This window comes from Balaenoptera borealis (assembly GCF_965194805.1).
Source record: "Balaenoptera borealis genome assembly, chromosome: 3".
Taxonomy (NCBI): Eukaryota; Metazoa; Chordata; class Mammalia; order Artiodactyla; family Balaenopteridae; genus Balaenoptera; species Balaenoptera borealis.
The window spans coordinates 77,240,486-77,259,772 of NC_138866.1; the positions used below are offsets into that span (position 1 = coordinate 77,240,486).

General features: G+C 45.7%; 1 protein-coding gene and 1 long non-coding RNA gene across 6 annotated transcripts in view; both read right to left on the reverse strand.

The window, feature by feature from the left end:
* Window positions 1–12,557, reverse strand: part of RYR3 (ryanodine receptor 3) — a 551,623-nt gene extending 539,066 nt beyond the window's left edge. For all 5 annotated transcript variants that reach the window (XM_082384899.1, XM_082384900.1, XM_082384898.1 and 2 more), the window contains exon 1: window positions 12,389–12,557. In XM_082384899.1, the coding sequence (XP_082241025.1) occupies window positions 12,389–12,439 (51 nt within the window). In that variant the 5' untranslated portion in view covers window positions 12,440–12,557. The remainder of the gene's footprint in view (window positions 1–12,388) is intronic.
* Window positions 12,558–16,669: 4,112 nt separating this feature from the next.
* Window positions 16,670–19,287, reverse strand: part of LOC309625528 — a 36,151-nt gene continuing 33,533 nt past the window's right edge. The window contains exon 2 of the long non-coding RNA XR_014242567.1: window positions 16,670–17,928. This is a non-coding gene — a long non-coding RNA (uncharacterized lncRNA). The remainder of the gene's footprint in view (window positions 17,929–19,287) is intronic.

Below are 19,287 nucleotides of genomic sequence, written 5' to 3' on the forward strand. Positions count from 1 at the left end.
TAGTATGTTAGATGGTGATAAGTGTGAAAGGTGAAGAAAAATCAACAGTACGAAAGAGACAGTTAACGTAAAAGTCACTCTTAATTGAAAACACTGAGTTCTGTCTAAGATATTAACATCTACACAATAATATTGGGGTGAAAATTATGAAGTTAGTGATGTTTGGCCTCTTTCCTCCTTATCCTTACCCTTTAGGTGCCATATTGTTTTCCTTTTGTTAACGTACCCTTTCTTTCCCTATTTCCCTAGGAGATCCAGTGTAACCAACTGTGGAATTGAACCTGCGGTGCTCTGGTGACCATTCCTTTTCTTTCAACCCCACATGCCATAATACCAGATCAAGGTTTTATTTCTAGATAATCTGATCACCCAAGAGGAGGCACAGCAACATCCAAATCCACTCCCAGACCACTCCATTTACCATGGAGATAATGCCTTAATCTAAAGGAGTATCTTAAATGTCAGGAATTCCATGCACCTTGTCACCTGGTGAGAGAGAAGTCTGGGGCAAAGGAGCGTATCTTCCCCAACAGCATATTATACCTAACCTATGGGTGAGACAGAGGTTAACCTTAAATCTCTTGTGCTCTAAAACCCCAGTAGACCTACTTTTAATTTTCATTTGATTTGGGGAGTTTAAACTAGACGCAGAGCCTCTTTGGGCTCTGTGAGTTATGTGCCTTCTTATGTGTATCCTGGAGGGTTCACCAGGACGTGACCGTGAGTGACATGCACTTAGCACAGCCAGAGACCAGAGCAAAGCCCAAGAATTGGTAAATGTATTTGTCATCACCTAAAAAGCAGCTGGAAGTCAGTCCCAGGTTCCTGTTGTCCGTAAAAACACGATTTGGGACTGAAACCTTCATACATGCAGAAACCCAAGCAGGAACACGTGCACACCCACAGGATTTCATTTGGCAAAGGCTTCTAGGGAGCAGGTGGGAGAGCTATTTAGATTTTTTTTTTCCAATTAACTGAGTTAGAAATTGTAGTAAATAAACAGTTTTAAAGTACATTGTCTACCCTCTAAACAGTTCCCGCATCATTGAAGAGCAGCTGCTTCAGGATCCCAGGTGGCTCGTAGAAGCACAGGCTGAGCATGGGTGCTGGGGACCTGGCAAAGGGAATCCCCATCCACTGGGGAGGAGGACCTACCATGAGAATATGTATTATATCACATCATAATATTGTAGCGCAGAGGAGAAAATATGCATAGTATGAGATACTGTGCTCATTACAGCTCTACAAACATTACCACATTTGATGATCTCAACAGCTACATGAAAAGTTATCAATATTCCCATTTTAGAGATGAGGAAACAGTCAGGGTCTTACAGCCTGCAAGTGATCAATCGAGAATTCACACTCAGGTCTGTTTTACCTTGAGCTCTCAAACACTCTCTTATCAAAGACTACAAGTGACTATGGTGTTGACACTGATGACAATTATGATAATGGTGATCTGAAAATGGCAGGGGTACCAGAGAAACCATCAACTTTAAGGCTGATAATAGGAGACAACTAAGACATGCAATTTTAAAAAATTGGTCTGGCTAGGCAAAATTTATACTAATTATAGTCATTTATGTGAATCATGCACAATTATGCCTAATTATGAGTCACTACAATAATATTTATGTACAAAAATAAATGTCAGGATAACTTTGATCTAAAATGTATTTGATTAGAATAGTGAGCTCCAGACATATGTAATCAGACTTCACTGTTGCCCAGGTTCTAATGTGCATGTGTGACATCTTTATAGCATTTTATATATTATAAAGTATGCTTTCTGAGGACATCCTCAAGCAGCAGACGTTATCAGATGTTAGGGGGAAGGAGGCAGCCAATAGTAACAAAATAGGGCCCGGCTCTGGAGACAATCAGGGTGTGGTCATTTCATCCTGACCCCTTCCTGTGAATTAATTATGACAGTCACCATTCTATAGATTAGGAAGGAAACTGAGGCTAGATTCAATGAAATAGCTCATCCATAGAGTTTAGTTTTCTATTCAACACTAAAAAAGTGAAATTTATAGCTAGTGAAACATCCAGATTCAGTACTAAAAGAAATCTCCTCCTTTCTTTAAAGAAATCAAAAGCCCCCCTGCCCCAATCTCTATTAGCTGGGGGAAATCTCACTTTAATTTTTTAAAATATAACTTCCCATCTACTTGGCCCAATTGTTTCGGTTGTTGGGACCAGCTTTATGAATGAAAATAAAGAGCCAACTGGGGGCTACAACCTAATCAAAAACAAGGAACCACCAGCCAGCCCACACGCCTAGACTCCCATTACACCTGTCACTCCTCAAGGACCAGAGAATTTTAACTAGGTAAACATCTACCCTCATCCACAGAAGGGAAAATTCTTGATAAAGATTAAATAACCAACATTATCCAAATTTAATTCCACAGAAAGCAGAGGAGAAATAATGGAAATAATGTTTGGTAGAGTAGGAGGGAGGTAAAAATCAGAAGCTTGGGCCACTGCCTGCAGCAAGACCCTTCAGAGGAGAGGGCACTGAAGTACGTAACAAAAATCAAGCTTTACTTTAGGTTCAAGCTTTGCATCCACAGACATGAGAAGGGATCAGGTAAGGTGCACAGCCAGCTCTTTACAGTGGGATGACCTTGCATTGCTAAAAATACAGCAAATTCCCTGAAAGGCAAATTTCCATACTTAAGACATCGGTTGAAAAAAAATCTCCCCAAACCAAGGACAATGTGTTGCTTGTGTTCAGGATTCTGCAAGCCACGTTGCCTACCCACTGATACAGGTAATCAAAAATTGCCAGAGGAAGAGTCAGTCAACATTTGCATCAGTAGACACTCTGAGAACTGACCTTTCAGTCTGTGCACTTGGGGCCGTGTCCATCCGAGGCTCATTTCCATTCACAAGGCCTGGTCATATTATACTTAAGCAGAATGTCAGCAATCCAGACCATGGAATAATCCCAGGGCATTGTCCTTTTGTACTTTCTAACTTTAAAATGGATGTGCAATGACATTTGGAGTAGCTAGTGTGACTAATGTCGCTGTTTTACACTGGTTGTTGAGACAATATTAATAGCTAATATTTACCGAGGACTTACTATATTTTGGGCACTCTTCCAAGCACCTTACATGGATTAACTCATTTAATCCTCACAACAAAGCTTGGAGAGACGCACTATTACTACTCTCATTTAACCCATGAGAAAACAGGCACAGAAGTTAAGAAACGTCCCCAAGGTCGTAGATTTTAATAAGAAAATTTTTGTACCACAGAAGTATGGGAAAGTGAAATTAATTGTTATGAATGCATCTGAAGTGATATCCTTGCTACCTCAAAACCAGACGGAGCTCCCTCTTGACCTTCAGCTGTTGGAGGCATGGACCATTAAGATGTCTTATTCATCTGTGTAACTCCCAGTCACTTGTCAAGGTCCAGGCTGGTCAATAAATGTTGAATGGATACCCTGCTTACTTTATATTTCATGATATCTATATCTATATGACAATTTTAAAGGGTGTTTAAAGGCTGGCACAATCTGCATTCATTTTGACGATCAAGTCTATCATTTATTAACCCTACTAATCTGTCTGCCTGCCAGTCTCTCTCTTATACACTGTAACAGATGATACATTGTCTTTTATGTTGACATTTTCATCCAAGGACCTTGATGTGTACTGTGAGCCCGATCCTACTCATAAAAATATTCATGCATTCCAGGGAGCGCATTCACTCAGAATCTGAGGGTTCATCCACGGCTGCAAACTGGCAGACAGCTCAGGATCCTGCTGCAGATGTGTTTTGCTTGGCTGGCCATGTTTAAGAATTTTTTTTATTTGAATGTGTAGAGCAGGCCCACCTCTCTTTGCAAATAAAGCCTGATTCACACATTTAGTTACCTGCCTGGCCCCAAAAGTGTTTAAAAGTGAGCCCTCCAATCTACTGTTACCTAGGGATTTGGAGTAGACTGAATTTAAGACCTCTGTGTTCCTGGAGTTTATAATCTGTGGCCAACGCTTTAGGTGGATAGGAAACTTTTCAGGCAATGGGGCAACGAAACATTCTTTTATTCCAAGCTACTCCTTCCATATACACATATCTAATTCTCCTGGAGGAGACTCAGAATCTCTTCACTCCTATTTTCAAGGCATCCCGGAGATATACATTATTGCCATGTCTTCAGAAATGGATGAACTAAAACCTAGGGGAGGGCAGACAATCCTACAGGTATCTGGTGATGGAAATGCCACCAAATAAAGCGAATGCTTTTGCTCTGAGTTTACCCATTTGACTGGTATGTTCTGTTTTTCATCTTAAAATCCCTCTTGCAAAGAAATGAGATTTGCTCAAGACATCACTATGGTTTATTCTTGGACTCCTCTTTTCTAGGCAGAAGAGAGGACAGAAGAGAGGCCGACTTGGAGGTGGACCACTGCTATAGTTGAGAGCAACATCTATTTGTCCTGGATGATAGAGATGAAGGGGCTCTTGAGGGGCTCATACTCTTCCTGGATTGCCTGCCCTATTTTGATGAGACAGCTTGGATTCAGCTTTTGGTTCAATGTGAAGTTGTGGCCAACTAAATCTCACTTACTGCCCCAGTGTTATTTACAGTCTGGATCTGGTCCACAGCATACAGTACGGCAGGGCCAATCAATACTTCTTACACTGTGGAACATTTAGGTGCCATTGATGGAGAACTTTCCATTTCTTCCTGTAGTCCCACTGACTAGCTCTCTCTGCTCAGGCCCATTAGAGAACTCAACTGTGAAATTATCAGAGAGTAACTGCCAGGCCCTGTCACTGGTGTGTTTGAGAAGCAGGTACCTTCCAGTAAGAGCCTTTTCTATTTGCTCTGTTGGAGGATAGGCAGCTCTCCTTGGCATTCTCCTTTATTGCTGTAGGAGTTGTTCTAATTGTCCCTGATCTGGTTTCAGGGACTCTGGAGCATTTGCTTGGGATTACGATGAGCAACGTATCGCCAAATATGATAACGGACAATGGAGTTCTGTCACTTGAACACTCTTCTTCAGCAAGGTGCTGCCTTAGTACTCTGTTTGAAGTAGCGTCACTTCATCTTATAGCAATCTGAGGCTTTCTTTTTCGAACTGTTGTCTCTGATTCTGAATTATCTAAAACAAAGTATTTATTAGCACCAGTCCTGGCTGCGAACAGCGATCTTCCCAATGCCTGAAATGAGGTTGGCCACTTCTCCCATGTAGCTCAAGGATTCCTCTCCTGTGATCAAAGGTCATAAGTAGATAAAGATGGAGTCTCTGTGCCACCACCCCCAGAACCCAGACTTCCGTGCCCTGGTGCTTCTTCTGCCTACTCAGGGTCCCCCAAGAACCAGTGCAGTGCTCACCCAGGCCTGCCCCTCTCAGGAGTGCTCCCAAGTGCTCTCAGGTGTCACCAATCCAATTCCTATTTCTTCAGAAACTGGCTCTGCTAATGATGCTTATCATTGACGGCACCTGCTGAGCTATCAATTTTGCATTTCTGTATTTTGATAGAGGGAATTTCTTGAGTCAATGCTTCATCCCAAAGGCAGATCAAGAAGAAAGTTAGCCTTCTGGGTCACACTGACATTGACACCAACTCAGATTTGCATTCTTACACTTTCCTGAAAGTTGTGCTGCCTTGCTCATCACATGGGTTGGTTCCTATGGCATAAAACCACACGTAAACTAAACTCAGTAGAAAACTGTTGATGGCCTGTAAGGTTCTGTCTCTAGAGCTCTCTCCTGCCTCCTCTGTACTCTGAAAAATAAGCAGCAACAAGCAGCTGTCACCCTGGAGGGGATGGCTCCTGTGAAAATTTCTGAATCTCTCTGTGATCTGATTTTAGGATATAATGTTTGCTGTCCTTCTTCTTGGGCACCAGATCCAATAAAGTAAGACCTCTTCAAGTAGTCAAACCTGAATGGGGGCTGGGAGACCTGTAATCAGTGAGGAGTTCACTGTCTAAGGAGGTGGAAGGTGAAAGAAAGAGAAAAACCCAACAAAGAGAAAAACAGGGCCTCGTGACTCAGTGTCTCCTACTGGTAAGGCCATGTCCGGCCTAAGAGGACAATAGCCCAGAGCATTCCTGTAGAGTCAGCAATGTGCTCTGAGCTAGACAAGGGAAGAAGTGCATGTGAGGAAAAGAGACACAGCTCTTTTATTTTTGAATACTGCATCATCAGTCTCAGAGCTGATCTGAACTTTGTTTTCTAACAATCAGGAATCAGAAATGACATAAGGAGGAAAAAACCAATCTTGGCACCTCACAAGGCCCATCCCTGTAGCAGGATCAGGACCAAGGTGCCAGCACTTTTCATTCCCTCTCTCTGAGTTGAAGAGGTGCTATGATGGCAAAACTCACTGAAGCAAAGGAAGCTGCAGTGGCTGGAAATGTCTTTGTCCCTAAAATACCCCACCGGCTTCCAAACAGGAAGATGGCTGAGAGGATGCCAGCCCAAAGCCCGAGGACCCGATGTGGCTCCCTGGGGAGAAGTGGTGCCCTGCAGCCTCAGCATTGGCTGGGATCCCACCACAAAAACATCTGCTTCATCCAGGTGTGGCCAGACAGGAACTTTTCAAAGGCCCTGACTCTCCAAACAGACGTGACTGAAGCAGCAAAATCCCTGGGAGGAAAAGCAGGGTGGGCTTATAAGAAAGCTGGTCCCAGTGCTCTGGGGGAAAGGACAATGGGGCTCATAAAAGAAATGGGAGGGAGGAAACGGGAGGGGTAGCTTTGAAGGGAAGAGATAAGGGATTCAATAAGAAAAGGTGGTCCAGTGGGAAATCGTAGCTTTGGTAATTATCTGAGAAGACGAAAAATAACTCTGAAGGTTCTGGAATCCTGGGGACCTACCTGGCCTTTTGAAGGCTCTTGCACCAACTAACTTGTCTTCTCAATCAAGTTCTTTAGTCAAATAGCTTGAGGGAAGCTGGTGTTTGCTTTAGTCAAGTAATTTTCCAGATATGCTGGGGCTGGACCAACATTGGAGACCGTCAAACGACTCTGGGATGAAGGCGAGGCCCTGAGACAGAGAGCATTTTAGAGGAAGAGGAAATACGCTTTTCGACAAGATCCAGTCACAAGCAGGGTTGATTTCCTCGTGCAGGAGAAACACAATGATAATACCCGACGAAACACACCCTCTTCTCCCCTTTGAGGTACTGTTGGAATGACCATTGCCTCTCGTGACACTTCTGTGAAGCTACTAAAGCAAGTTCTACCTCGATACAGTGTGGAAGGTCTCCATTTTCTTAAGGGACTCATTCAAGGTCACAGTGAGCTAGGGCTAGAAATAAGAATTCCTGCCTCTGAGTTCAATTTTTTTATTCTATCATTCCACTGCTATTGGATAAAACTTGTATTAAGGGCAGCCTAAAGAGAGCTAATAAAGAAGGGTTTATATAGATGCGGGGTTGTGGGAAATGAGCTGGAGTGTTGGTTTCTGAAGACATTCCTGGGCCTACACAAGAGATTGGGAAGAATCAGGCAGGAGGATGCAAGTCAATTAGAAAATGATGAAGCCAGTGGCTTCTAAACTAAACCCACTTTAAGTTGTAAGGTAAAGGAAGAGTCAAATGATGAAATAAAAAAATCCTTCCCAGGAAGTAGTGAAAACAGGTGATCACAAAAAAAGCAACAGAGGCAAGTGAACACAGATATTCATAATAAGATCTATTTAAATACAAATCCTTCAAAAATAATTACCAGGGTATTCTGCTCTCCAGATAAGTTCCTCCCACCTTTTCTTTTTCAACATTTTTTCCCCTCAGATCAACCCTAAGGAACCCAGGAAATATATTTGTTTTCCTCTAATTCAGTATTGGAAAAGAAATAAAGAATTGTGAAAAACATGTATTTCATTGAAGTGTCCTCATCCTGCTTGACAATCATATTCGCATCAGAAAAAATATTCAGACGTCAGACACACCTTATTCAACTGCAGACCTGTTCTTGGCCCCACTCCTCTTACACTGGGCTACGACACATTCCAAACATTTCCAGGTTCACAGTCACCATCACCTCATTCCCTGGAGCTCGGCAGCTCCCAATCCCCCAGGACAACCCTGGTCACGGCAATTAGTGCCTCCGGGGAGAAGCTCCAGCCCCTGGTGCTGATGTGACCTTCTGACGCAAGTTAATTTCTGTGAGAAGGAACTGGCTTCCTTCTACATCCACCCAGGGCATTTCCCTGGAAAGGAGGGGATATCAGGTGTCCAGCTATCCTGCTACAGCTCCTTAGTAAGATCAGCTTTCCAAAGCCAAAGGAAAAGAGACTGAGAAAGTGCGAAGTCATACTGGGAGACCCAGAGCGTGGGAATATTCTGCGTTTTTGCCATTTTAACCATCAGACCTAATTCGGCAGCACAGCCCAACCACACACACCTTGTCCTGGGTCTGCATTCTGGCACTCCCTCCATCACCAAGCACTGTCGCCCCGAGAGCCGATGTGCTTGAAGGAAGAAGTCACTGCTGTCCACCTCCTCACCCTGCCTCCCTGAGGAAGAGCTACCAAAAGCACGACACTGGCAACAAGCCGCTGTTATGTAAATGGACTCAGCTGAGGGGAGAAGCAAGCAGGAATCTATAAACCACCGAAGGAAAGTTCACTGTCATCCCCACCTGGCACGACCATGTGCTCTGGACCGACGTGAGCTCACGCAGCTCAAATTCAGGGATTTGTCCTAGTCACCCTGTAGGGAGGAAGCCAAGACCACAGGAGCGGTCTCAGTTCCCAGCCCAAGTGCCTTCTCCCGTCGCTTGAGAGCTGCAAATTTAGGTGAAGGAGGACAACTTTCTACGAGGAGGGTTAAATGAGGCATCTATGACCTATCTTTAATGGAAACTAATAGAAACGCATGCCATCTCATTTTGAGTTCTGTCTCAGTTAAGTCTGTGGTGGAGAGGGCGTTGGCAAAGAGAAGGCTGTGGCATTTTAAAACAACAAGCTGAGGCTTGGAGGTTTTCCTTTCTCTCTTTTTTTCACGGATGCTGTAGTCCAAGGGGAAAAAAATCGGGGGGAGAAACCATCTTCTTCCTGGCACTCTCAAAGCACGATGCAGTGCCAGGCACTCCACCAACCGTCTGGAGATAGGGTAATTGTCACTCTTCTCACCGTAACTTCTTGCTTTCAGATCGGCGGCTGGCAGGTTTATCTGCTTCTGAGCAGCTTCGGAGCCACGTCAGTGACACTGGCTACGTCAGCAAGAGCAATCGGAAGGGAGAATGATGCCACTGCCAGCAGCAGTGGGAGAGAAAATTGTAGCCTTCAAGAAAATTCTCAGGTCTATCCGTCTGGCTGACTCGCTCTCATTGACTTAGATGACTGCCATGACGAATCACTTAGATGATTTCGGAAGGCCAGGAGAGAATCGGTAGTTTTACACGGCCATTTTCAAGTTTGGGGTATAGGAGCTTTTAGTTAACATGATGTACTTACATTTCCAAACCCCTTGTGCAGGACCTGCCCCCGACTTAGGAGAGGGTGGGCTTCAAATGTATCAGAGGAGGCAACCAAGACGAACACTACCACCCAGCTAGTGCCTGAAGCCCCAGTACACACGCCTACAGGGATTACTGCAGTAATTCTGGCCCATTTCAGGTCATCGACAGTTCTAGCTGCTTTCATTTTTGTCACTATCATGATAAACAGGACACGGCAACCATCAACAATTTGGCAAGGGTCCTTGACACAGTACTAGTCTATGGTCTATTTTTTTTTAAGTAGGTTAAAAAGCCTCTGCTCTTGGAGTAGCAGCCCTCTAAAGTTCACAGTTGCAAAGACAGAATTCTATTTCATCGTCAAAAATCAACCACCTTCTGGTCCAGGACAATGTTAAGGCGAAGAGGCATTACATGACTAACATATGGCCAAAATGCTTTCAAAGATACTGTTTTGGGAAAAGAAAGAAACTCTAAGGTAAAGGTAGGTGGGGAGTTTAAACTGAAATATTACGTTCTCAAACCTAGTCTTGGTCAGAAGTGAAAATTTTCCACTGATAGCACAGCCCCATGATTCCTGACACTTCTAAAAGCAGCAAGAAAAAACCAAAATCTTGTGCAGATCAAAAACTTCCATCAATTAGGTTTGGAGAAATAATTTTGTCTAATTCATGGATACAGAGGGAGAGTGTCAGGGTTCAGAAAACGGCAGTTCTCATCTCAGTATATTCTTAAGACTATAACCTCTGGAGTAATGCTCAATGTCAGGCTCTAGTGGGAATTTAATTTAACATTATGGAATGACAGTGATCAGTAACTTGCTGGGCAACCATGGCCAAGTCATTTGATTTCCTGTGCCTCAGTTTCATCACCTATTCTCTCCCCAATAAGCCAAAGATGAAGAAGTTCAGCTGCTTCACAGGGTTACTAAGGAACACACCTAAAAATGCTTAAGGTGATTACTAGAAGGAAAAGGATCAATGCCACATTTGGAGTCACTAGCCCCCATGGTCACTTGCAGGTCTCAGTAGAAGCCATAACTGACATGCAGTACCTCTGCAACAGAGGTTCTTAACCTGGATCCTTGAACCACACAGGGGGCCATGAATGAGCTTTAAAAGGAGCCCACCTGCTCTGATCTAGGGGCAGGATGTCCATGACACAAACAGTTTAAGAAGCACTGCTCTACGGTAAGCCTTGGTTACAGGTGTACCAAAAAAACAGTGACACTGCCTGATGGAGAGGAAAAGTCAGGAAAGATGGCCACAGAAGCCAAGAGAAACACATAGGATCGGATCTCAAGAAAACCACCAGGACTTCGCCTTGACCCTCTGGGTCATCTATACAACACTGAGCCTGTCTGTCAGAATGGAACTTCTTCAATCAACAATGCCTAGAAGATCATTAATAATAAGCAGAAGAAATGACTGACTGAGGAAGGCACAAGGCAGGAAGCACCTGAGCTTCCATCCACCCAATACCAAGAACACGTGTTGGAAGGAAAGCCTAAGGATCTCACAGGGCTTTGGTGGGAACAGACAGATTTACAGCAAAAGGGCTGTAAGGAGTAGTATGTGTGGTTGTCTTGTGTGGTTGTCTCTCATAGACAAGAGAGATGAGGATGGGGTCTGGGTCTGCAGATCAGAGCCAGGATGAAGAAATGCAGTATCAGAAGGTAGTACCAGAAGGGTACTGGGTCCCAAACGAGACCCAAGTCCCACCCCCAAAAGAGAAACCATGTTTGGAAGAGAAACTAAACGGAATTGTAAGGAAGCACTCCATGAAGGAGAGGGAATGGTGCAAAAGATGGACAAGAGTTACGCTGTGATCTTCAGAGACCAGGTTTGAAGGTGGCGCTTGAAGAGAAGGAGAGAAGGAGAGGAAGGATTCCAACCCCTGACAGCTAGGCAGCACATATAAAATGATCTAACACTTATAGAGCAATTTACAGTTTACAAAACAGTATGATATTCACTATCTCATTTAATCCTTATCACCCTGAAATGCTGGTTGTATTTTTTTCATTTTACCCACGAGGAAACTGAGGCTTGGAAGGGCGGATTATGCGACTCGCTCAAGGTCACGTGGCGAAAATCAGAGCTGGGACGCACCCCAATGCCCCCACCCCTACTGGTAGTCGTCCACCCCGAAAACCTTCACATCAACCCCTAAGGGGCAAGGTGGATGTGGTTACGACAGACGGCACCCCAGCCCCCAACCCCACCACTTCCCCTAAAATCTGGAGCGGAGCAGCGCCCTCCAGTGCCAGGGAGGGGACCTGAGTGACGCGGAGCCAGAGCCCGGGGTTTCCCTGTCCTGCGGGGCTCGGAAGAGCGAGTAGCAGAAGCCACGGCTCTTACACTCGGCGCAGTCAAGCAACGCTCCAGCAGCAGCTGCCGGCTTGGGGCTGAACGTGCGAGGGGCAGTGCCGGGCGATTTCCCTTCCGAGCGAACCCAGGACTGGGACCCAGCGCCTGCGCCCGCTTCTCGGTGCCCCACGCTCGCCCCTGCCCCGCTGGTTCCTTCTGGCGGTTCCCCAGTGCGTGGAGAAGGCGACAGGGGGCTGGGGTGGAGTGTTGGGGTGAAAGAGCGGGGTCGACTCTGGGGCGAGAGCCTCCACTTCTGACCCTCTGGGTCAGAACAACAGCGAGCAAACCCTGGCTGGAAGTTTGGGCATCAAAGGTTTCGGATCAAGTAGCAAGTTGCCCGGAGAGCGGTAGAGGTGGAGGTGGAGGTCTGGGGTGGGGGCGGCGTCAGGGGAAGAAGGGACAGGCGGGAGAAGGTGCCCCTTCCCGCGCAGCCCCCTCGCGGCCCCGCGGGTGCGGAGAACGCGCCGGGCTCCTGGCATCGGGCACCGCGCATCGGGCACCGCGGCGCAGCGCAGCCCCTCCTCGCCCGGCTCCGCGCTCCTCCCCACCTTCCCGCCGCCTCGCCCCCGCCGCGGACACTCACAGTCCGCAGGAACTGGATCTCGTCCTCGCCTCCTTCTCCCCCTTCGGCCATGGTTCCCGAGGCGTCGGCGGTGCCCCAGCCTCCGGCGCCTCTGCTTCGCCCGGCAGCCGCTCGGCGTGCGCCCGCGGCTGCTGCGCTCTTTCTCCTCCCCCTCCTCTCCTCCTCCTCCTCCTCCTCCGGCTCCTGGCTCAGCCTCAGCAGCGCCGAGCTAATCCCCGACCATATAGGGAGCTGGGCTAACACTGCACTGCAGAGCGCCAACGCCAGCAGCCCGCCTACCCTCTCGCCGATCGCCCCAGCCAAGTGTGCGGCGGCCGCGGGGCCCGCGTAGAGCGCAGCGCCGGGCGCACGGAGCGGGCGGGGGGCGGCGCAGGCACCCGGGCGGGGGCCGTGGGGCCGCCCCCGCACCGCGCCGCGCCGCGCCGCCAGCTCGGCGGAGACGCGCGCCCCGCGGCGACGGGAGGGTGCCCCTACCCCGCTCCGATTCGCAAACAAAGGCCAGGTGCTTGGCTCCAGCGTGCCCAGATTGGGCGCCAACCCCCTCGCTTTGCCCACTTTCCCCTCGTGTGTGTGTGGCGCGGTGGAGCCGGGGGCGACACGAATGCTTTGCTGCGACCCGAGGGCCTCCGGAGCCCCAGCCGCGGAAGGCTGAGAGGCGTGTGCCTGTGCTCTTCTGAGCAGCAGGGAGAAAACGGTGCCGTGAGGGTGTCTGTCCATTCATAACAAAGTTTGCAACTCCCTGAATAGCCCTCTCCGCACCTTAAGAGAGCCCCATCGCCTCTTCAAAATCCAATCCGTTTTACCGAACCTCTTGATTATCCATTGTTGCTGGACAGAGTAACATCTCCCGGCACCTCAGAGAGCTTCCAGGGATTCCATCCACAGTTCAGAGGTCAGGTGGCATGAAAACCCCTTCTCTCTGACTACCCCTCATCTCCTAAACTTACTCTGCGTTTTAGGGTGCCAGCTCTGGGAACTCTAAAAAAGATAGAGGAGAGTATATACAGTGGGACCGCTTCCAGGTCCTTGGACTGCTGACATCTCACCCAGCCTTAGGTCACTTTCCGGAGGTGGGAGGCTGTCAGACTGGTCCTTTCTAAAGCTGAGGGTACAGGATGCCTCCTTCTGTCTGCTGGCCAAGAAGTTCCAGGGTGAGAGAAGCTTTCAAGAGAAGGGGTGCTACGAAGAGAGCGGTGCACCTAGGATGAAGAGGGACCCAGAAGATGTATGTGTGACAATTCTGGGCTACTGGTGGCAGAGGACACTGAAAACCCCAACCAATTTTGCAGCTTCTGTGTTGATGGCCTTTCTCTTGGCTCTACCTTCAGACCTCTTTCCTGGACTCCAGTCTCACATTTTCTACTGGACATCAGAGATGCTAAGAAAAATAGTGTGTTTTTTTCTTATATTTTACCCAAACTGCTTCCTTCCAGAGGCTGCACCTTGGCCCTAGTGCCTCTTCTGAAGCCTGCCTAGAGTAAAGCAAACCATCTGCACATCGTGGCCCTTCACATACTGGGAGGGCACCTGTCATGCTCACCTCTGTGACCCACCATCCACTTTTCCCATCTCCTGGCTAAACATTCCTCCTCCCCTGGCCATCCCCTGTAGCACAGTTTTCAGAGCCTCCATCATCTCTGATGGCCTAGTTATAAGCATTCCAGTTTGTCTTCTTCCTCCTAATTCGTAGTGCTTTCCTCCCTTGTTTTGAACAGTCTGTACATGCAGCCTAATATTGGATGGGCTTTGGAGCAGCACCAATGACACCTTATGTCTGCATTTAACTAGAATTTCTGTAGTTTTTTTTCTCTTTTCCATATGAGACACTAAAGTCAAGACTTCCCCACTTTGGTCATGTCTAAGTACTTAAGTACCAGCTTTAAAAAGTATTTCTTTCTCTTCTAATTCATTTTATTTATTTCTGTCTACATATGGTCCTTTAAGACATTTTTGAATCTAGGTTATGCCATCCAAAGTGCTAATTATCATTAAACTATGGTATGGCATAACTTTGCCATACCACTGGACACCTTCTTGGGTCAAGTTTCATACTTTTGTCTATGATTATTTGATAGGTAAAGAACCTACCTAAATATATTATTTTGCAGCCCAAATTTTTTCTTGTCCATGAGACTACAAACGCCTTTTTCACACACTTCACTGAAATCAAGATACGTGGGGTAGGACAGGCACTACCTTCTTTATCGGTCAAATAACCCCACCACAAAAGGAAGTGGGAACGACACTCCTTGCTCTGACACTGAGTGCATCCGCTTGGATTCTGGGTGGTCCTTACATTGCTTTAGTGTGCACAAAAGTGATCTGTTTAATTACCCAGTCTAGGATTTATTCCGGGGCTCAGCCTATAGTTTCAGCCTATATTTTGGGGAAAGTAGAACATTTACCTCCGTGTGAAATCCTCTTCCATTCTCTAAGATTTCCCCAAAATTTACCAATAATGATGCTGTAGTCAGGTGATCAAATTATCTCACCACTTTAGGATTTAATTCATGCAGGTCTGCAGATATAACACTGAATATGACAGCTGAAGCCCTTGTCCGCAGGGTTAGTTGAAAGACAGAGTGGAAAGAAAGGAAACTAGTATGGGTAAGATAGGTGGATAGTAGATAGGTGATAGATAGGTAGATAGGTAGATAAATAGATAGATTTCAGATATTGGGCTTTGTTAGTCCTTCCATGAAGTCTGGGAGAGAATAAACTAAGATCAAGTTACTTGTCAATTTATACATCTGGTAAGTGGCAGAGCTGTCATTCAGACTTGGATTGTCTGACTCTAAGCCTAATACTTTTCGGTACTTTTTATACTGTGCCGCCTTGCTTCTAGGACAGAAAAATAGAAACCATCAGTTTGATACAACCCCTCCCCACCACCCTACATCCCCACATATCAGGTTTGCTCCTCCACACCCTGTATTTTAAACTGGGTATCTCCCAAAACCAGTTTCTCTTCGTAGAGAGCTAGAGGACTTGGACTTTAGGTCTTAGAGGACATAGCAGCTACTATAGTCTCATTGGAAAAAGCCAAGCCTCCCAGGTTTCTAAACCCCTGAAAGCTCTCTGCCATTTATTAAAAGTCCAGTGAGGTGCCCACAGAGCAATAAAATACCACTGGGATACTTGAGTTGTTCAGAGCCAGCCCTGGAAACCAGCAGCATTTGAATGTGGGGCACCGTGCAGCCAATATCACCAGCAGCTGGAAAGCACGTAGTAAAAGCCCCTAGGCCTTCAGGGCCAAACAAGAAATTTCTAATTTTTATCCTTTCAGCACTTCTGTACATTTTACATATATACTTTTTAAAGGCCTGACAAAATCTGAAGCCTGATTACTGAAATAAAATTCATGTATTTTATTTTTCCCTCTGGCAAATTCTCACATGAAGTATTGGTTCTGAGGATTTTCTCACATAACAGGGCCTCTTGTATGTGTTTTACCAGAAAGACTGATACAGCTTTAAAATAATGAAAAATGGCTACAGTCATATAATTCAGTATCTCGTTTGCTATGCTTTATTACTCATGGTGGTCAATTGCTCAAGTGGTGTTAATGAGGCCAGGGTTGTGGATTCAATTCCAGGAGGGCCAGTTAGTCTCGCTCTATTTGCTGGTCAAAGACCCTGGCCCCTTTACTCTGGCCAAGAGCCTCGGAAACCTTTGCTGGTTTAACCATAGGGAAGGCAGGCCCAAGCCTGGTGACTAACTAAGACCTACCATTCTTGGAGACACAGAAACTAAGAGGCCACACTTGGTAAAGATAGCCTTCACCCATATTATTGGAGATATATTAAACTCTACACAACATTGAATCTGTCTTCAATATCCATTTCAGCCTCACCTCCCAGCTACAGGAGTCATCCATGTGCTGAAAATACATTTCTGCAGTTAATTATGCTCATGACTTCGGCCTGCATTGACTCACGTTCCACCTGGGGAAAGTATAAAAGGCAATGATGGAATAACTGTAGAGGAGAGGAGGGGTCTGACCTCTGCTAGCTGCCATCTTTTTGGATCCAACACCATACACATGAGTACTATCTATATATTGACTGCAGATGTATTTATTTTTCCATTAGCAAAGAGAAAAAAAAAAACCCACCTTTCTGTGTTTTTTTTCAAGTATTTAAACTGTGAAGGTCTTTTACTGGTGGGAGGGCAAGAAGGTATTGTTACCAATTAAGCCCATGAACAGAAATATTCCTAAAAAAGACACCTGCTTTTGATTCTGCACTGATAGGAATAATGGTGTACACACTTAAATTAGTCTTTTTTTTTTTTTTTTTTTTTTAATTTATGGCTGTGTTGGGTCTTCGTTTCTGTGCGAGGGCTCTCTCTAGTTGTGGCAAGCGGGGGCCACTCTCCATCGCGGTGCGCGGGCCTCTCACTATCGCGGCCTCTCTTGTTGCGGAGCACAGGCTCCAGACGCGCAGGTTCAGTACTTGTGGCTCACGGGCCCAGTTGCTCCGCGGCATGTGGGATCTTCCCAGACCAGGGCTCGAACCCGTGTCCTCTGCATTGGCAGGCAGATTCTCAACCACTGCGCCACCAGGGAAGCCCAGTCTTTTTTTTTTTTTAATGTTAAGTAATGATTATCATTTGTTTCCAAGATATTTGCCATAAGCTACTAAGTTGATGAATTCCTTTGGTCAAAGAATTGGAAGCCATACCAAAAAGTCTTGACTTGAATTCCTTTCTTCATTAGCAAGGGGACAGATGCAGGAAAATATTTGTCTTTTTCTGATGATATCTGTTCTATCTCTCTCATAAAAGTCACAGACGTCACAACTGCTTAACACAGGCAAGGATTCACAGTTAAGAAGACCTCCTGCAGTTAACACATGGAAAATGTCTTTATTTTATTCTTTTTCTGACACCTTAAGATTGGAAGATTACATGATAAGGTCAGAGCTAATATGCCACTCTGGTGAAAGTCTCCTAAAATTAAGAGGGGGCTCTGTTCCAGGGGGCGTTTTGACTGAATCTCAGCAGAGATGGAGGCAAGCTGGGCACACCTGCAGAAGCCTGGGAGGCGGATCCTCGCACCCTATGCCATCCTTTGAGCTGATTCATCCTCAGGGCCTCTGCAGCAGGAACCGTTTGTTAAAGCAATAGATTAAACCACAATAGTATCATTGCTCATTTGCATTTGCCTCCAGGTCAACCACTGTTTAACCTCAAATTTACACTCTCGTGAGTGTATAGCACAAAGTTTACATTAGGCAGATGAGGGTTTGAGTCCTGGGTAAGACTGTACAATTTAAGGATTGTATGACTCTGAGCAAGTGATTTAAACTCTCAGAACTTATTTCATCTTCTGGAAAATGGGAATGAAAAGACCTGCTTCTCAAGGTTACTTTAAGGATTAAATGACTTGGTGATTAGCAAATGTTTATCAAAGTGTCTTGTAAAAGTGCTCAGTAGAAAATCATGAGGATCTTCCCTGGTGGGGCAGTGCTTAAGACTTCATGCTTCCACGGCAACAAGTGACAGTTTGATCCCTGGTCGGGGAACAAAAATTCGCACGTCTGAAAAAGAAAAGAAAATCCTGAGATCTCTCTTGCAGATCCATCCCCTTTCTTTTCCTTTGTATTGGTTTCCAATGCCTGCCCTTCAGGTCTGTTTGTATGCCTGCCTCTCTTAAAGTTCCCTTCTCATTTGACTTTCAGGAGGCCTCTACTCACCAAAAAAGACACAATGTCTCTGATTTCAGGAAACAATTTACTGCCCCGATAAGCAAAACATTCTGGGCAGATCTCACTCATTGCGAGTTCATGGGGAACGCCAACACTGCTTTTCGTTGTTTGTTTCCTATGGAGTTTTGTTCTGAACTGTATTATGTCCGCATCTTTAATGAGAAATGTATTCTGTTGCTATGGTGTATTGAAATTCATGGCTTCCTCGGTAGGTGGAATCATCAGTGCCCACCTCAGGTTTTGCCTAGGGCTTTATGAGATTGAGATCTATGAAACTACACTTAGATAAGTCTCAGTTACCCTAAACTCAATGCCCTTGATTCCTAATTTCTGCATCTTAATTCTTCCTGCCTGCAGTTTAGTGGCACAGATATATTGAAGCTGCTGCCAGCGACAATTTGCTCTGACCTGCTACAGTTTTAAGAGTTCCTGCAGAAATAGGCAGGTGCACAGTGGGAAGGAGATGAATGGAGTTTTGTGTCATTTATTTCAGGTGCCAGGGTAAGACCCACATTTCAGGAGGTAAAAATGGACGTACATAACTTTTATTCTGGTTCTAAGGTAATGTTTCCGTAGGCAAATTCTGGGTTAATTTGTCTCTCCAGCCTGTGCTGAGCAGATCTCATTTCCAGTATCTTTGAGCTGGTGAAATTTCCTTTACAGTGATTAAGGAATTTATCAAAATAAATCTTCTTTCTCTCTACAAGGATGCACAATTTTTCATTGGCATTCAGAGCTCCAGCGTCCTGGGATGAGAGCTCTGCTTTTGAAATTTCTCCTCAATATGTCACCGCTGCTGACAAGTATGGCAGATAGCTCCCAGACTCTGATAAGAGTTCGGACACTGGCAGTGCTGCTGGGTGCCTCCTGTTGCTCTCATCTGAGATCCAAATAAAAGTCAGACAACCCTCAGAATGGGAGAAAATATTTGCAAATGAAGCAACTGACAAAGGATTAACCTCCAAAATATACAAGCAGCTCATGCAGCTTAATATCACAAAAACAAACAACCCAATCCAAAAATGGGCAGAAGACCTAAATAGACATTTCTCCAAAGAAGACATACAGATGGCCAACAAATGCATGAAAAGATGCTCAACATCACTAATCATTAGAGAAGGGCAAATCAAACCCACAATGAGGTATCACCTCACACCTGTCAGAATGGCCATCATCAAAAAATCTACAAAC